Source organism: Theropithecus gelada, chromosome 11 (assembly GCF_003255815.1).
Source record: "Theropithecus gelada isolate Dixy chromosome 11, Tgel_1.0, whole genome shotgun sequence".
NCBI classification, from domain to species: Eukaryota; Metazoa; Chordata; class Mammalia; order Primates; family Cercopithecidae; genus Theropithecus; species Theropithecus gelada.
In genome coordinates this window covers 2,503,240-2,524,023 of record NC_037679.1, presented here as the reverse complement: position 1 = coordinate 2,524,023, position 20,784 = coordinate 2,503,240, and the positions used below count along the sequence as shown (strand labels likewise).

At 35.5% G+C, this 20,784-nt stretch overlaps 1 protein-coding gene across 2 annotated transcripts in view; it reads right to left on the bottom strand.

Moving 5' to 3' along the window:
- Positions 1-1,890: 1,890 nt before the first annotated feature.
- Positions 1,891-20,784, bottom strand: part of CNTN1 (contactin 1) — a 393,997-nt gene continuing 375,103 nt past the window's right edge. For both annotated transcript variants that reach the window (XM_025403303.1, XM_025403304.1), the window contains exon 24: positions 1,891-4,323. In XM_025403303.1, coding sequence (XP_025259088.1) covers positions 4,247-4,323 — 77 coding nt within the window. In that variant the 3' untranslated portion in view covers positions 1,891-4,246. The remainder of the gene's footprint in view (positions 4,324-20,784) is intronic.

Below are 20,784 nucleotides of genomic sequence, written 5' to 3'. Positions count from 1 at the left end.
AAATAGTGTCTTTGCATATGTAATTAAATTGAGGTCATGCTGGATATTAAGGTGGTCCATAATCCAGTGACTGGAGTCCTGATAAAAGAGAGAAATGTGGACACCAAGACACACAGGGAATATGCCATGTGGCAAGAGGTAGAGATCGGAGTGTTACAGCTGCAAGCCAAGGAATATCAAGCACTGCCTGCAACCATGAAAAGAAACGAGAGAGGGGTTTAGAACAGATTCTCCTTCAGAGTCTCCAGAAGGCAGGCTGACACCTTCATTTTAGACTTACAGCCCTCAGAACTGTGAGAAAATAAATTATGTGTTGTAAGCCCCTTAGTTTGTGGTAATTTTTACTGCAGTTCTGGGAAACAAATGCAAGAAAAGATTAAGATATTTGGCTTTGCTTTCAAGGCAGCATCTGTGAAAGAAAATGATCCTGAATGAAAAAGGATTAACTTCACAGTTGTGCTTGAGGATGAGCCTGACTGAATTCTAGAGCAAAATTAGTAATGGCATTGTAGGAACTGATATATATTACCCCAGGCAGCGGACTTATTTCTAGTAATGGAAAAGTGAAACTTGGTTCTAAAATAGGATGAACAATGGTGAAACCTATAAACTAGTTTACAAGTCAATTCATTCAAAGTCATCATATGTCTATTCTGAAGAAACAAATACTGAAGTTTGGAGGAGGCTTTCATCATTTTTTTTATTAGCAACCTCCAGAAGATGATAGACTTGGGAAATTAAGTATTAAAATTTAATTCATTTTCCAAGTATCATGAAGGAAAAAGAAAAAGTCCACATTCCTTTAGAGGAGAAATCTTCTGAGGTGCATTTTTGTCTGCAGTCTGGATACAAACAAGGTAGGGTATATTTTTGCCAGACAAAAAGTGCATTGTATTTTGATATTAAGATGTAGAACAAAATAAGAATAATTATAAACAAATCAGCATTTTAGGCAAGCCAAGGTTATGGATTCTTTTTTTTAAGAGATATTAAGTTATGTAGACATGCTATTGAAATATGTTGTTCTTTCAGTTGACACTATCAGTTAATCCAGCCTGCAGTGATCATGAACACCTCAAACCCAACTCCCTATCAGATAGTACTGAATATTCCCTCCAAAATATAGCTCAGTCCCCAGATTCTGATTTGATAAATCTGGACTGGGGTCCGGGGAATTCATTTTAATTTTTCTAATTCTCCAGGTGATCCCGATGGGCAACCAGGTTTGAGAATCATTAACATGGAACACACTCTCACAGAAAGAAGCTTTGATCTCCCAAAGCCTGCAGAATCTGAGCTGGGGTCAGTCGAAAGTCAAATACCAAATACAAAATATTAGAAGGGAGCTGATCTAATACTTAAGGTCTAGAAACAGAGACAATGTCCAAACAGGAAAACCAGAATCCAAGGCGAAGCACGCTTCATGAAACAGGAAGGGAGATGAGAATTCCAACGCGAAACCACTATCAGAACACAGGCAGCCATGGGATGCAGTTTTCTGGGCCCAGCCTGCCTCAGGACTCAGAAGCTTTACCTGTAGCAGACTCCTCCCATTGATTCATGCCATTATGCAGATACCTCTATTCCAGGCTCAGCTCATTCTGGGTTAAAAAGTCTCATTTTTTTTTTTTTAGCATCTAGCAGCTTGCTTTAGTGTTTCAGTTTACACTGATATTCACTGACATCTTCATGGGTTGAAGTTATTTACCAGGTGATCTTATTTCAATGTAATAATGACTTTGTGTGTGTTTCTATGTGCGTACTTTTTGTAGTATCTTTAAATACTGAACTGTTGCTTAACCAGAATATTTATTTCCTGCTATTGAACTTGCAATGAAAACCTTCTAAAAATAAATTGAAACTTGAGGTAAATTGAAAGGACAGTTGTTCTTTCTTGGGTAACAGTAAGACATTTATTACTTTATACTAATTTTTTTTTCATTCATAAAAAGGACAAAGCACAGTCCTATACTACTCCATTGAAAAAATGATAAAAAATAACTAAAAAATCAATTCAATATTTATCAGTATCAAATAAAACTACTATCACCTTTCCTGAAATACAAAGAAACAACAGATGTATCTATACCTATATAAAGTTTAATTTAGAATCTTGCGTCTTAAAGCAGATGATTATTAGTTAGCTTGACAACAGTTTAAAACTGATGGTCCCAGTTAAATCTGTACAACTGTATGAGAAAATGAAAAGCTTGAGTTATCAGTGTACGAGAGATTTTAAACTACTTTATCTCTGTCAGAAATTCAAAACTAAACAACCTCCAAAGTCTGTTTTCCTCTTACCTTTCAGAACCATTTCATGCAAAATCTAACCAGTTTTGCTCATTATTGTCATATATTAGAAAATAAAAGGCAAGCATGCATTTGGCAAAAGGTTTAGTTGTTGATTATATAAAAATGCCCAACCTGGGTCACATTGCAAAAGTAAAACCCCAAAGTGTAACAATGAAAACACAAACATTTGTACAGAAGGTATACAGAGTATTCGTTTCCCTAAAGTATGAAGACATTTTGTTTCTTTTTCAAATACTTAAATATTTTATGAAATCTTGCAATGATCTTAAGACTGTTGACGTACTTCCACTGGGAAATCATCCATTTCACTTATTTTTAAAAGTTTCATTTTATAACAAAGAGTTAAATGTAAACTAATGAAATATTTATTGATATTTTCATAATGAAGGCTCTAAACATTTACACATCGATATATAGTACAAAAATTATACAAATTAAAGAAAGGGGGGTAAAGTAGTAATAGATCTATTTTGCTTCCTGTAAATATTTTTTACGAACCTGTATGGTATCCTTTCTAAAAAGATAAACTCTAATTAGCTAGCAAGTCTGTGCTAATAAAATAGGATTATACCTCTTGAAGCATCCAACATTGCACTATTTCATGAGCCAGCTAATTCTTTATTACTCGATTTCTTTTACATCCACATTCGAACACATTTCCGTGCACACCATGGAGAATGAATAAATGTGCATCTTCCTTTTCACAACTTATAAAAACCCAAAGCACCAACACTTGGGAGACACCATCGGAAAGACATATTATTTGCCTCCTCCTGGCCTTCTAGTTTTGCATACTCTTCAAAGTACCATTAGCAATATATTGATTTGGTATTTTTAGCCCGTTTTCAGTATTGCATTGAAGTGGGAATTGAGCTTAAAACTAATTATTATTATTATTATTATTATTATACAAAATGGAATGCTGTAGCTTTTTCAACCTACAGGTGACTTTTTGATCTGACATCTGCAATAAAGAGACGTAATACTTAGGAATGAAGCAGAAAAACCAAGATACTGGTAATTGTGATATTCACTTAACTGTCACTTATTCCTAACTGTGTAAAGACTGTCACATCTCAATAAAAGGAAGCACTCTACTTTTCAAAATTTGTCATTCCACATATGAACAAATATAGCAATATCATGATATTCTAGATAAGAGCTGTGATTTTTGAGATTTGAAATTGATAAGAAAAGCATAAAATAACTTCAGAGTAGAATATAAAAGTGAAAAAAAATCTTTATATGGTATGTTAACTTTACTATTAAAAAACTGATTCTGAAAATCAAATATTTAGAAAATTATTTACTTTGAAAATAAAAATACTGATAGTAAGTTCTAGAATTTGGTTTTCAATAGTCAAAATCTTTCAACTCATGATTTGATAATGGGATTTATGACAAAATATTTGTTACACTTTAAACTCAAGATGTCAAGAATGATAGGGGCCATTCAATAATACGCAGTACCCAAAACAGTGAGGAAATTACAAGGGACTGTATTACTCTTACATTTACCACATACAACCAACAATTCAATCTTTATTATATTTCACAACTTGTTATTAAATTTAAAGCACCTGTATATGGTGATTTGACTTTCACTCTACAGCCTATAGTATTGAATTGAACACTGTAACTTGTCCCATTGGGTTAAATCATGCAACTGTCACAGAATCAGGTTAAGTGGTTTATAAGGCATATTGGAACGAGTTAAAAATCATTTATATCCATTTAAAAGTTTATTCTTTTGGATGAAGGGGTTCCTGAATGCCTCAGTCATCATGTGAGTTGTAAATCAGTTGAATAGTTTGTTAAAGTATAATTTATTTGGCTTAGGATGGAGCCGCAGAAATTGGAAGGAATTGTGGTCATCCAAGGGATGAAGGATGTCTTCTGAGCTGGGGTGGGAACAGCAGCTATCACAACACATTCAGAATTCCAAGTAGACAAGGATGCCAAGGGCAGGCAGCAGCAAGCCGAGAAGACTTGGCGATGGGGTGGGTGCACCTACAAGGTAAACCGAAAGTGTGCATATTATTTCATTGATAAACGCCAGTATTGCTCATTGAGTCTGCTTCGGCCAAGGCAAGATTGCATAGCCCTGGAAAACAGAGGTCCTTTTACAAAACAGAGTCTCTTATGCTTACATGATTTAAGAAAAACAAAAGCTTTTGATCAAAGATTTTGTGTGTGAGATCATGTGAACTGTTTACACAACATGATTAAATTAATCATTTAAAATAATATCACAAATGTGTATGTTGTCCCTATGATCCGGCAGTCCCAAATTCCTACCAGAAGGCAAAAGGTCAAGAAACGTATATACAGGTGTTAAAAAAGTAAGCTTTATAAAAATAAGATAAAGAGATAACAGTAAAAATACAAATAATTTTTCCTGAGATAATGACAACATAGGTATGCTAGGTAGATCTTGCATAATTTCACATACCAATGGTTTTAAGACATTTATACACTTATATGGAATGATTTAAGTAATGTATTTCTGATAATATTAAATAATCTCATTCAATTTTTACCTAAAGAACAATTGCCCTGAGATATTATACTGTGAATTAAAAATTGAAATGATGTATTATAATATGCTATGGACTTATTTCATATCTTGGGTGACACTTAGAAGGGATACTCCTATAATCAAGTAAGTTTATGGGTCCTGACGACATGAGGATTTTTGAGAAACTGCTGTAAAGTAGGACCAAAAAGTCATACTCTTTCTTCCCAGTGTCCACAACTATTAGGCACTATCTTCTTTTTTAATAAATTAATTATTATCTTTTAAGAGACAGAGTCTTGTTCTCTTGCTCAGCCTGGAGTGTAGTGGTTCAGTCATAGCTCACTGCAGCCTCAAACTCCTGGGCCCAAGTGACCCTCCTGCCTCAGCCTCCCAAAGTGCTGGGATTACAGGTATGAGCCACTATGCCTGGCTGGTACTATCTTCAATGAACATGCTGCTAGAATGAGTGAAGGCCTAAAAAATGTAGTCAATGGCTTACAAATGTAACTGTTTTTGTTAATTTTTGAAAGTTTATTCTCTAAATTTGAAACCACCAAATAAATTATTATTATCTATCATATTAAAAGTGACCATAAACAGCTCATTCTTTAGCATGGTCCTTTTATATTCAGGGAGATTGATCTAGGGCATTTCTCCTGAATCTCTCATCATTAAAAGCACATTCATGTTCCCTATAAGGTGGAAGATAATAGTGTCTTTCTACTTGCTTGTCTTCAACATCGCCCTGCCTGGGGCTTTTGGTGCTGCCTGGAAACAAAAGAGGGAAAGCTTTATCAGATACAGATAAAGTGGTTCTTAGTAATGAGCAGGAAAGTGAGTGTCAAAAAGTCAGGGCAGATAACAAGGGCAATATAAACAGCCCTCAAGTAGCAGAGCTCCTAAGGACACTATCAATAACAAACAGTAAACTTATCATTACTATGAGCGATGCTACTTACTGCCCTACCGCCACCTACAAGACTATGTTGGCTCATTACGTATATTATGACATGACTACAACAACATACAATGGTAGGTCTTCTTACCCCAATTTTATATATTTTGTAACTGAGTCAGGTAAAATGACTTGCTCAAGCCCAATAGTCACTAGAGGGCAGAGACAGGATTAGAATTCAGATCTGTCCAGCTGCAAAGGCCATGCTCTTTTGACCTCTCTGCCGTGTTCCTGCAGATAACTTTAGCAAGGGACCAGTTTCAGAAATGCAGAAGGACACAGCACTCTGCACTTAATGTGTCAAGGCGAGGGCACAGAAGGAAAATAATAAATGTCATATGGAAAATAGCTAACACATAAACTTTCAAAGAGGTCTTTGTATTCTTGTAATTTTTTTTTTACCTTCTACTTTTCTACATATTTTTAAAAATATGCCCACAGACCACACATTATTTTATTCTGATAAGATGCCCAATAATAAACCTCAATCACAGAGTAAAACTTTTAAACTGCAATGTTTGACCCAGTGTAAATGATCTTTCCTGAAGCCTTTTTTTGTCTGAGGATGACTGCAGGGACTCCGCAATGCTCTTTTGACCACGAATTACATCTGTGACGGGGACACGTTTATGTACTTGGCTGAATATGTGGGTTGGCAAAGTACAAACTGTGGCTGCTCGAAATAAATTTAGTCAATTGTGGATGCCATCTTGATGTTTTGGTATTAGTATGAAACCAAATACAATTTCATAATTTGTGGCTTTGACATCAGGATATTTGAAATAAACTCCCCATGTTTATGTGTGTTATATTTAATTTCTCTAATGGCTCAAGCTTATGTAATTTTGGTCTTCATCTTCACTTCTCTCCCACATCCCAAACATAAATTAGAGACCTAATTGAAGTACTATTTAATGGCATTTTAAATGACATATATTCTTGAGCAGTTTTTCAATATATATTGGTTTTGAATCTAACAGCATATATGTATCAGAATACTGTATTCAATTATAATTCTGCTACTTATATGGTATATAGTAAACATATATTTTCCTTTTCGCATAGCTGATGAATGTTAAGCATGAACAAATCATTGATCTTGTGAGTAATGTTTCCCTATCAGAAGAAATGTAAAACCAATTTGGAGTACTAGATCTCTTCCATGGGAATTTCTTGATTTTTTTTTAAGTCTAAACTTTGATTTAATACTTCCTTCAGGAGGAATTCCTGCTATAGGGAGAGAGATGCTGAAAACAGAAATTTCAATGAAAAGTTGAGCAGTCCTGCAGGCTTTCTGATAAGTAGAAAACTGCTCTACTTGGTTTTTAATACAAACCTCCTTTCTGATGCTTCAGTCTGGACACTGTGATGCAGTCTCCATTTCTACTGCTTGCCTATTGCTAATGATGCCATAACATTTAGAGTTTTCTCTTTGTGGTGTCATATTTTGTGACCACAACTGCTAATATCTGTAGATTATGAACAACTTCAAGACAGAGATGATATCCAAATCGTATTTTAGCTGTGTTGACTAATACCAAGCCTAGTACATAGAAAGTACTCACCCTATAATGTTAAATGATTGAGTTATGCCTCCATTGTAGGCCCTGAATTGTTTTTGATTACAGAGCACAGGAGGTCTAAGGAAGAAGATGGTGAGAGGAAACCACTGTGACCTTCAGTGGGACCCCTGATATTTCTTTTCATTTTATTCTCTATTGCATAATCTATCTAACTTCTAGGAACCTGGGCAAAGAAAGGGGTTATATCTTCCTATGATTACTTTTGCTCAGAAAATAGATTTTCCTATGAAAGAGATGAAATTCAAAATTCATAACATAATATCAGAAGACATTGATTTCACTACTCAGTCCAGGAGTCCTCCAACTAGTCCTGGTTCAACATTATTATTATTTATTTTATTTATTTATTTATTTTGAGACGGAGTCTCGCTCTGTCACCCAGGCTGGAGTATGGTGGTGCATCTCCGCTCACTGCAAGCTGAGCCTCCTGGAGTCACCCCATTCTCCTGCCTCAGCCTCCCGCGTAGCTGGGACTACAGGAGCCTGCCACCACGCCCGCCTAATTTTTTTGTATTTTTTTTTAGTAGAGATGGGGTTTCACCGTGTTAGCCAGGATGGTCTCGATCTCCTGACCTCGTGATCCACCCGCCTTGGTCTTCCAAAGTGCTGGGATTACAGGCGTGAGCCACCGCACCCGGCCCTGACATTATTTTTTATTCTTCCAAGGTCTATTAATGACCCTAGCCATATGAAAGAAATGTTTTTATTAGATGGTTGATTCCCCATTGCCTAGAGATGTGCCTAATATATATAAGGTGTATTAGGTACACATGAATGGATGTTTGTGTTGAAAATTGTTGAGTTCAGTAAAACTCCTTCTGGGATAGCAGCACGTTTGGAGAACTGAAAGAGTAAAAACATCCCTGTGACCAGAGTGAAAATCAGCTCAGACAGAAAAATAACAAAACCTTTATTCAGATTCATATGACAGACATGGATAATGCCAGCTGTAAAGTTTGCAGGAAACACTACCAAGATCACAGGGCTGCTGTAGAATGCCATCATGACCTGCTCACCGAGTGGATGGTGCTGTTACCAGTGGTGCCCCAGACCTGCTCTACTTGTCCCATCTATTAGTGGGAATACTCAATTGGTGGACTGCACTCCCCTCATGACAGCCCCCAGCTCTAATTAATCCCTGCTCCTCCTATTCCCACCTCAGAAACAGAAACTAATCGAGATCTGACTGCCACTTTATTTCCACCCTCTTCAGAATTCTTCAGCAGGAACTCAAACCTTACATAAGACACTTCTCCTTCATACCTGCATGATATTCCATGATTGCTGTGGTATGTGTTTCTTTGCTACATCCAGTCAATAACTCTGGCTTTGGCAGACTACAGGTTTCTGCTTGATCTTTAGCTGTTTAAATTTTAACAGGACAAGCTGGCTAATATGAGTATCAATAAAGCAGGCAATGAGTGCCTGTCCTAGTAGGAGCCACAAGGGTATACTGGGAACAGTATCACATGGCAGCTAAGAGTCAGACGTTCTGGAAACAGGCAAAGCAAAGTTCAAACTCTACCTCTGCCTTTTACTGGCTGGGTATTCTGGGTAATCTTGAGCATGTTATTTAATTTTTTTAATTTAAAAAAATTTAAAAAAATTTTAAACCTTTTTCCAAACTTCAGCTATAAAATAGGGATAATAACATGTCTCATAACATCTATCTATCTATGTATCTCTCTATATCTATCTATCTATCTATCTATCTATCTCTCTCTCTCTCTCTCTCTCTCTCTCTAAATGCTGAAAAAATCTAATACTGCACCTACCTTGACTGCGTCCCAGTGGTTACTCATAAAAATGGCTCCAGTACTCCGACAAGTTCACTGAAATTGTTGTCTTCAGTAGCTAAACAGAACACTTGCTTTTCTTGTGTTGATTAGCCTCAAGCAATTGGGAAAACAGCTAAAAGCTGAGAAAGGCAAATTAGAGAGGTTTTAAATGATACAGGTGAGCAAAGTCCTGAAACACGTTTTTCCAGTTACCACAAAATTACCAGAAAACATACTTGTCCACAGCTGTGGGCAGAATATGATTCCTGTGTGATGGTCCTTGATAGAAAGATGACTGTGATCAACAAGTTTGGGGGATACTGATTATCCTCTCTTGCTTTGGTGATTCTCAACATGCACTTACTTGCTCTTTTTAGATGAGATTAGTCTCATCTCTCTCTCTCTCTCTCTCTCTCTATATATATATATATATATATATATAAAATATAGATTTTCTGTGTATATATAGATTTTCTATTATATATATTTTCTGTCTGAACATCTCTCTCTCTATATATCTATATATATATACATAAATCTCTATATATATAGATAGATAGAGAGAGAGAGGTAGCATAACCTTTCTTCAGAGGTAATGATACATGAAAATCCGTTATTGAACTGGGTGAAGAGGGGATGTTTTACTCAAAGATGCGTTTAGGAGCAGGAGACCACCAGATTTTTGTCTTCTCCATTTTCATGCTGGCACCTGTACTTCCCCCAACCCCATCACCCCATGGAACATATGGGACTCTGCTTATCATGGTTTGAAAACAACTGCTTTATGTAAAGCATATCACGGTTTGAAACAACTGCTTTATGTAAAGCATTTCAGAAATGCATGATTAATAGATAACTCTCAGTAAATGGTAGCAATTCCTACTACATTTGATGATATTTATTTCTTGCTCTATACCTGCACTGTATTTCTGGAAAAGTAGTTGGAAAAAATAAAGCAAACAATAGCATAAGCTGGGCATACTAAGTTTCTCTGTAAGAGTCTAGCTTCCAGTTCCAGTGTTTGTGTAGCATGGTAGTCAGGGATCTTTGGTTTTAAGAAACAGAACCCCAACCTAAGAGCTGATGTTGTACTGGCCTGAGGGACAACTGGAGCAGATAATTGAATACCTGTGTCTTCCAAGTCTCTGGCTTTCACCTCTTCTTCTTTTACAATTTGCCTCACATTCTCAGACTGCTCTCAAGAGAGACATGAGCTCCTAGCTCACATCACGTATTCTTAAGAGCAAACAGACTGAGCTATCTTTTTGCCCCAACTCTAATGAAAAATTCTTAAGGAAAGGCTCTGCTTTGCAAACATTAGGTCACACAACTAACCCCAGAGCAATAACTGCGGCTGAGTTAGTGGCTTCTTTAATTGAACTAGCTTGGAGAAGGTTTCCGTCCCTCAACCAATCACTCTGGCTGAGGAGGCAGGGCCACGTAAGAAGATGGTAGCTTTCATTCTTATCTGAGAAGGAACAGTACTTTCCCCAGTGAAAGGGTTGTGTGGATCCAGGAGCAAAAGAGGAGTTCTGGGGTGAAAAAGAGACTATTCTCATCTAAAAAGAGCAAGTAAGTGCATGTTGAGAATCACCAAAGCAAGAGAGGATAATCAGTATCTCCCAAACTTGTTGACGACAGTAATCTTTCTATCAGGGACCATCACACAGGAATCATATTCTGCCCACAGCTGTGGACAAGTATGTTTTCTGGTAATTTTGTGGTAATTGGAAAAACGTGTTTCAGGACTTTGCTCACCTGTGTCATTTAAAACCTCTCTAATTTGCCTTTCTCAGCTTTTAGCTGTTTTCCCAATTGCTTGAGGCTAATCAACACAAGAAGAGCAAGTGCTCTGTTTGGCTACTGAAGACAACAATTTCAGTGAACTTGTCGGAGTACTGGAGCCATTTTTATGAGTAACCACTGGGACGCAGTCAAGGTAGGCGCAGCACTCGAATTTTTCAGCATTTTTAATCTTATTTATTGGTACAGAAAGGCCTAATGTGAGTTTGCCACTTTGCAAATTTAGTCACTCATAAGAATTTGTCTGAAATAAAGGTAAATTCATGGTGAAGAGCTTTGTTTTGGACTTAGTCTAACCAGTTGGGAACTTTCTGGGATTCTTTTACTGGTGGTGTTCCATTCTGAAGATTACTGAATTGTGTTTGTTTCTCCATTGGATTGCTGTCAGAACTAAGTGAGGAAATCAATTAGGTATTTATTTTATTAAATTTTGTGGCAGAAATGTGTGAAAACAAACATTAAAAGAAGCAGAGGTATGTTTTAGTTTGAGACACTGAAATCTAACTTACTGTATGGTTAATTTTCTGACAATGATAATTTTTAAAAATTCATGCAGTCCCATGTACTTCCATGAATTCACACTTGGTCAATGTGAAGCTACTGAGGTAAAAATAAATGTTTTAAATGTATTAACTGAGATTTTATGAAATGTCTGAAACAAAGGAATCTTTGAATTATTACTGCTTGATTCATTTTTGGCATTTCTGTCCCATCTTTGTCTCTTTCTCCTTGCACATTCTCTCTTGCATATATTTTTTTTTCTTTCCAGGTTTCCATCCTGTCTAAATGTTATCAACAATGCAAGTATAGAATAGAGTGGAGATGTAAAACTTACAAACCTGTAAGTAGAAAAGTTGTACTTGCCTGGAAACTAGCATGCAATTTTCAGTAAAACTGCTGTTAATTCAGTGAGGTTATTGTTAACGTTTTCTTTGAACTACATATCAAAATTATTATTTTCATGAATGGTCTAATGTTGTTAAGAATTAACGGAGGTGTCGTTTTAGAAAGTTAGCTGAATTGGCTTCAAACCAGTTTCTTGGGGAAAATGCTAATGTCATTTTCAATTTTAGATCAAATATTATAAGCATTCACTTCGTGACTTTGACAAAATAGAGTAATGGATAGTCACACTAATTGGTTTTAAGAGTTTCTAAAGAAGAAACCCAAAGAGAAATCAGAAAATAAAATGGGTTTGAGGTTCAGCAGAATTCTTGCACATTTGATGATTTTTGTTTTTTCCCTAAAATACCTATTTTATGATATTGTCTGTGTATCAGCTTGCTTATTTTCTTTTGATGATTTTATTTCCCTTTGCCTATTTGAGATAGCAACACTCAAATACTAAACTAAGTAGAGAAGAAAAAAGACAGCTTAAGACCTACTTCCAGTTCTGTCAATAGCTAGTTATATAACTTTAGCAACAGAGAATATTTGGGCTCAGGACACGGTTCTGATGCTGTTGTGATCTTTGGCTGTTTTACTTCTCAAGGACGTGGATTTTCCTTCGATAAAATGATAGGGTTCACTGTTACAAGTCTTAAGGTTCTTACTACAGCCCTGAGTCTATAATTGTAGGCAAACTATAATATATTTGAGAACATCTAGCATTGAGCCATAAAATTTGCAAACAAATTTGTTATATTCCCCTTATTTATGCTAATCAAAGTTGATATTAGTTTATAAATAAACATTGAGTGCTTGATCGTCTAAGTGCTAGTGGCTTCGCTGGGTTTTTCCATCCAGTGAAGCCCACTAATCTTGCTGCTCCTACTCATTTGGCAATTGTGAACCCAAACCCACATGCCAAGCAAAATGGATTTTTGTTTGTTTGGCAGAGGTACATGATTTTCTGGCAGCTTATCCTGGCAGTTGTATTTGTTCCTTACTGTTGACTCTGGCCCTTTCCCTGTCAGAAAACACCACATCACCAGGATGCCTTTCCTCTTTGAGAAAGAAGTTAACATTTCCGGTAGGGTGATAACCAACTGATTTGCTGGGAAATATAAAACCAAGTTCTAGCTGCCTCCTGGCCAATAAGCACATGCTCAACAAGCCCGATTTTGATATTTTTGGGCAAGGTGAGACCATAATTATGAGGACTTTTAAAACTGGCTTACCTACTTCTTTAGAAATGCAAGGTGACATTTACACAAAAGTATGAGAGTCGAAGTGAGACAATTCTATCTGGATACTGTTACCACTCACTTGAGTGTGTGGTCTCTTACAAGGTACTTAATCTCTCTGTGCTCCATTTCCTTACCTGCAAAATTGGGAGTCTAATACTTACATAGTGGAGATACAATGCATGGTAAAATCCATCTATTAATTGTGAATTTGAAATATGAAATATAGTTTATTCATTTAAAAAGATACTTGATTATTTAGTGAGTATTTAGTGAGAATATACTCGGTCTAGAATGAGACAGAAGAGACCCAGACCTTGGTATCTAGGTTCTATTCTATAGAATACACAGAATTATATATAGTGGATTTCATGGGTTTGTTTTATTCCCAACATATACAAAATATTTTGTAAATAACATTCAAGTTTTTAATTTATGATTAATTAACCAATAACCAGAGCCAGTTTATTAGGAAATCTTTGCACTTGGCTTTGGAAATAGGTGTTTGACAGAGCATTCTCACATTCGCAGCCCTGACTTTGTGTAATACACTGAGTTACCACCAGGAGCAACTTTTCTCAGCCTCAATCAAAGTTAAAAAGACTGGGAACTTCAAATGCCCATTACATTTTGCCATACTTATAAAAGCAAGTGCTAAATTATTCCTTCCACTGCCTCTACCTTGCCGTCTCCAAATTAGTTTTTGAGGCAAAAAGACAAGTAGAGCCAGAGAGAAAGTTTGAAAATTTATGTGTTCCACCATGCCAAAGTTAATGGTTCCTCTTTAGTGCAAGTCTTGAGGGACCAGTTGAGCACTGTAACTAGGAGTTCTTGGACATTTTCAGAAACAACAGATACATGGCCCTGTGGGTTTATTTACAGATAAAGAAAGACTGTCCCTTGCAATCATCCCCCCACAAAAGTTGCATGTTCTATTGCTTTGCTTCTCTCTTTTTTGGTGGAAACTGGTTGATATTTGGGGGTACTGACAATAAAGAGAGAAAGAAACTAATTGGCCATGAGAATCAATTTTCCTTAAACTTATTTTAAGTGTATCTTAACAACAACAAAAGAATCCAAGCTAAGGGAAGCAGATACAATTTCCCACAAAGCCCACTGAGTTCTTCTGAGTCCTTCTTTGACATGAATTTGAATAGATGATCTATTGCTGGTCTTCATGCCTATGCTCAAGGTCATAGTGGGCACAATGTTTGCTTCTAGGTGAGATAATGGACCCTAGGAAGCCTGCCCTATCATGAGGCTAGACATTACAGCTATTTATACATGAAGTCTATCTTGTATGGTCATCCATAAAATTATAGGAGAGATGAAATATATTCAGGAGACACACATTTGCATACTTAGTAGTAGTACCAGTATTTGTAGGATAAATCATTCTCTAGTACTAGGAGGACAGGGCAAAAATTTGCCCACTAAGTTTTCTTAGAACAGAAAACCCATTAGACAGATGAGGGCTGTGGAGATGACACAGAAAAGATTCTGTTCAATTGGTGCGGTGACCCCAAAAGTAGAAATTGTATTCAGTTTCATGTGGCTCTTTTGTGCGACCCTAATTAGCACAGCCACTGAAGTGGCTGGCCTACCTGGGAGTAATTCGCATTTCAATTTCCATTTCACAAAGTGTAGATGCAGATTAAGTCCGAGTTTATATTTTACTTCTGCTTTTCTTTGTAAAATAAAATCTTCGCCTAACAATAAGGAAAATTCTGAAATTTAAATATACAGAAAGTGATGATATAAGAATAGTGAGAAAAATATTTCCTTAAAATTATTTCATTTATTCATAAGATTCTGGACAGCCTGATCCATAATATGTCATTAACAAATACCTGTTCAGTTTTTTTTCCAACAAACTCACTCAGTCACCTGAGTGAGTGCAAAGGTGCAATCACAGCTCACCAAAGTGTCTACTTCCCAGGCTCAAGTGATCCTCCCACTTCAGCCTTCTGAGTAGCTGGGATTAGAGGCATGCATGACCATGCCCGACTAATTTTTTATATTTTTTGTAGATACGAGGTCTCACAATGTTGCCAAGGCTGGTCTGGAACTCCTGGGTTCAAGCAATCCTCTCACCTCGGCCCCCACAAAGTACTTGGATTACAGGCGTGGGCTGCTGCACTTGGCCTGTTCAATGGATTTTAAAAATTTTTTAAACCACTTAGTGCCTAATTTGTCTAGGACACATTACAACATTTATTTTACTAAATTCTTATAATATACAGTTAAAGTATGTATCATTATTTGTATTTACAGATTAGGGACCTAGGGCTTATATTTACATACCTAAAAGACAGTACACTTAGGTATTGAACATAAACCAGAATCTAAGCCCAGTACTATTTCCTCTACCTCCTGACTGCTTCATGAACATCTCTAAATATTGCTAGAGAATGCAGTGATGCCACCTTCCTTAATGTAATGAGTTGAGAGTTGAAAATGACTAGAGGTATATAAATGCCTCAATAGCAATGACAGCCAATAATCCCATTCTCTCACTGGTTTCAAATGGTGATGCAGAGACACAACTACCTTGGAAACTTTCTCAGGATAAAACTGGGGCAAAAAGTCCTGTTGATCTTCAGTCATCTTTGGCTTTGAGGCTATGACAAATGAATGATTCACCTGTTTGAGGCTGTATTTTGGTATTTGGTATTAAGATTGGTATTTGGTATTAAGATTAGCATTAAGATTTGGTATTTCGTATTAAGATTTTTCTTCCTAATGTATTGGTATTTGGTATTTGCTATTAAGATTTTTCTTCCTTTTATGACCTTGAACTAATTTGTTAGACCCTGGGACCTTACTGCACAATTCACTGTCATCCATCTGTCAAAAAGGATTAATTGGTGTCTCTCTGTTTTGCTATATGCACGTGAAGTTCTTATAAGAAACTGTCCAAATTCATTGAATCACCGAAACTACTAAGAGGATCATAACCAGCTGAATCTTCTCTTTGTACTTCCACAGCAGAAATGGTTTTTCAGCTGTTTTAACAATAGTCTGAAATGTGTAAGGAGTCACTGGCTAGAATTGGACATTGACTAGTCTAAAGCATTTCTAAGACATTGTGCTTGTTCAGTTTCTCATCCTGAAAATATAAAATAATTCTAATAACTTTGGGTTGTATCTGCACAGAATTTCCTTGGTTCTGTTTATATATTTTTCAGACGTCCTTTTCTGAAAAGGCTCATCCTTAGTCATAGTTTCATGGTGCTAAACCTTGAAATTTTAAGTTTTCAAATTCTTTTTAAGTTAAACAAAGGCAAAAAAAAGATTAACTTTCATCACTTTTGCAGGAGTTTATTTATAAAATCAGCAGAGCAGTTACTTCTTTCTAACCATTTGGAATTCTGGGAAATTCTTTAAGAAACCATTTTGTTTACATTGAACAAATCAAATTCCCACAAGTGAATGGAACTGAAATTCTTTCAATACCAGCATTTCTACCAGTATTGCCAGGCTTCTTTTATTCATTCTATCATACAATTTTTAGTTATTATTGCTTTTTCTCTTTTCAAGACTTGTGTCTTATTATACTCATTTATCTTGACAGTGGAAACGGGGACTTTTAGATGTTTGTCAATGACGATATACTAACATGTATGAAGCAATTCATAATGAATTTTCTAGCTGTTGAGAGAAATGTTAGGAAAGCTAAAAGAAGCTTGGGAGTGCTGACTCATGTTGGATGTACTATGTCTTACCTGGACTGTTTTATCTCTTGTTCGCTTTACCTGTTTTTCCATGTTGGGGTTCTTGCATTTGTCACAGAACCACTTCTCTCTGCCTCTGTACTCCCTATTCTGGCCACTATTCCTATAAAAGCTGTCCATCCTCCTGCACTACTTAGTTCAGTTCATGAGGTACCATGCACTTAATTATTCATAATAGAAAATGCAGTCATTTGCAAAGTGCTTTTTCTTCCTCACCTATAGTATATCAACTTGGGTGCCAAGTCCATTTGGTCTCCAGTATAGCTCTAGCATCTCTCACGACTCTTCACTTCTATTGCCTGTGCATTAGAAGTGTAGGACCTCATCATCTCATGCTTATGTATAAGAAAAGCAAAATACAAAAATAAAAAAATCATGCCAAAACCCCAGAAAACAAAAAGCAAAGACCACAAACTTAATCTTCTCCCTTTTCACAGTCTAAATATAACTTATACTTCAATCATACCTCTCTACCTTTATTTTTAAATCTTCCATTCCAAATTCACCAAATAAGATTTAAAATCAAGCCATTAGCCCATCTAAACCAATATCTAAACCAACTAAAGTGCTTAATTCAGAAATATGAACAAAGTCTTATGTTGATATTCCATATTCTGAGAATTACATTGTTAGCTAGCCATAGTTTGATTTTATAATATATATCAAAAAGATTTCACCAAGCTAAATTAGTTGCACATTAAACTTTAACATTTTTTTCCTTGTAAAGGGTCTACTAATGTACATGTGAGATTTTTAAGTGTTATTTAGCCCCTTTCTTCCTTTCTGTAGTGATTATGGTCTATTTTAAGTTAAGCCTGTGTTTAGAATATAATTTTGGACCAGGAATACATGGCTATTTCTTTAGAGGAACATATTTAGATAATACTTTAATTTGACTATATAATTGGTGCTTTAAATATGTTAGTTTTAACTGAGTCAGATGAATTTCCCACTTGTACAGATGGAGTCTGGAAGATTAAAAGAAAGTAATCTGAGTTTATTTAATTTTTTCCTCCTCCAAGAATCATGTGAATTCTGTCTATTTAGATAATGGCAAAGGCTATGTCAGGTCCTCTCCCAAATAGTTAACAAAATTTGGTTTGGAGTTGGAGTGCTAGAAATTTTAGCTGTGCCTATCTGGCATTCTCTATTTATTCTGCAATATAGTAGTTACTTATAGAATGACCTGGGTATTTCTGGGTATTTCTGTTTCTCTTCTCTTGTTGCTATGTCATGTCCCAATATCAAGTTCTTGCTAAAAATTGCCATATGGAACTAATCTCATCCTAACATACTATAGAGATTAAGAACACATGCTTTAGTGTTAGAACTAAATCATTTGAATTCTGGCTCCTAGCTTAACCAGCTGTATGACTTTGGACAAGTGACATAAACTCTCTGAATTTCAGTGACTTCATCAGTAAAATGGTGATAGTAACATTTAGCTAATTGTGTTACTGTAACAAAGATACAGAGTTCATTGCTATTATAAATAAATATTTCATGATTGGTGGCTCTTTGTATTATTATAGCTGGAAAATTATTTTCTAACCTACTTCATTTGTTGAAAAATGAGTGCCATTTTTCTGTGGTCTCTGCAGGCCACATTCCAAAGAATTCTGGTAATGGACTCAGGAAAGAAGTATCTGCCAGGTCTAAACTAAAGGACATTAGAAGGTAACACCTGGGATTTAGGATACCACTTAATCTAAGCCAGGAGGAAACAGGGCTCTTCTGACTACAACTTAACTACTCTGCATCTCCAAGGTTGTGCAAACTCAAAAGAGGATATAGGTACTGAGGTACCTGTGCTGCTTCAAAGTAAGAGCAGATCCTTGGCTGTAATGTCCCTGTGTGGGAAGCTGAGAGGGAAGAGAGAGGAAGTCATTGCTGAGAAAGGTACATTGACATGATCCAACTTACAGATAAAGATGCTGGTTATTTTAACTAAGTGGGCAGGAACCATCTAAATGTGATTAAAATGTGTGTTTCTGTCCAAGTCATTTTTCTTTCTTTAGGATTCCTTCTCAAAGTTTTAATATAACAGGAAAAAACTTAACTGCCAAACCTCCATTCATGAATTTCAATTTAATAAGAACTCACTACCACTGTGGTCAGTACTGGGTGCAGAAATGGCCTTTCTTCTCAAGAGATCTTGGTTGAATGATAGTAAACCACAACTGTAGTATGATGTCGTAAATACAATTGCACTTAGAATGCCAAAGATATGAAGGGAGCAAAAAGGAGGGTACTTCCAGGTGGCAGCAGAAAAGGGGTTTCCCGGAGGAGGAGGAAAATACACTAAGAAAGAAGAAGTGGGGCAAAATATATGAATGGGTTTTAGAAACACCTACTGTCGTGATGGTAACAAAATATTTGCCGAGAAATGCATTGCTAAAAAGGGAGAAGCTAGTGAAAGTTATCCTGGATATTCACAAAAAGAAAACTCTTATTCTAAACCATTGCTTATAATACTCTAAATTAATGTAAAGTTATAGTTGATCCTCTCAGGTATATTAATTTCCATTTCATTAATTCATAGACCAATCCAAAAGAATAAAAACATAAGATTTCAACATATTTTATCTTCTAGGACATTAATTTTATAGAAGGCAAATACATATTCTATTAGACTATATTTTGAACACAGTTGTACAAATGTCAGAGAAGTTATTAACCTAGAAGAATAGCCACAACAAAAATATTTGCTACTTGGAATGATGCCTAATCTTCAGTTTTAAACTTGCAATGTTGGATTTTGTCTAATTAAAAATGGCTGAAGATAAACGACAAATGACATACTGTTCATTGACTATGCAGCAGAACTGTGTAGAAAATACATTAAATGATTGAAACAATATTTTAAAATTAACACATATAAATGAAAATTCATCAAATTTGCAAAAATATATTGCATGACTTGACATTCTCTAAATCATATAAGTACATTTAAGTACATCTAATAACTAGAGAATGAGTTCTTTAAATGTGACATGGCAACTGATAATGTAATTTAAAGACATTATTCTCTGAAGTACCTTATTCGTGTGCTAGCTTACAGAATGTATTAGTAACTGTTGAAGATAAAGTAATTGAGCAACTGCTATGCTCTGGGATAAGTGCTTTGGTTTATATTATCAAGAGGTTAATTGTAAAGACAGGAAATTTGTTTATATTTAAAATGAGGAGATAATTACTATTTCTGTCTTTGCTAAAGCAGAGACTCTAATCATATTCTCACCGTGATTTTTCATCTTTTTTATAACTAACCTTGCCTCATACATGTTATATTCCAGGAAAAATATGTTAAGATATTAGGCATTGACAACAATATCTACTTAATTTGTAGAAAAATGTTTACAGTCAAATGTGTTCTAGGAAATATGTATAGTACTATGTTTACTATTGCCTGTAATATAGTTGCCTTATTTTTTGTCAGTATCAATGCTATAACTCCTAGCAAAACTTATTACTAATTTTATCATTCTCAAATTTTAGAAAAATAAATCTTATTCCAGAAAGGATAGTATAGAGACTTTAAGGCACTATATAGTCCTAAATAATCAAGGAGCAATAAGAAAGCATACTTATTTTCACTTTAATTTGAGAGTAACTTTTATTTCTTTGAGGAAAGGGAATTAGCCTCTAAAATTCAGATATAAAACATGTTTCCTTTTATATTTATTTTATCTGGCTTATAAAATATTGATTATTGTTTTACAAGTTTCCCTGAACATAATTAAGAGCTGGCATATAATATATATTTTTAAAGAATGAAAGAACGAGAAGACAATAGAGTTTTGGGGACTCTTGCCTTAGTGGCACACTGTATTTATTTTTAAAATGGGTGAAAAAGGATTAAAAAATCAGAGTAAGAAAATGCTAAGTTAAATGATTCTTTATTCCTTTAACTGAATCCAAAGTTCAACAAGTATAATAAAATATGAGCTAGCATTATATTATTTGTAATGACA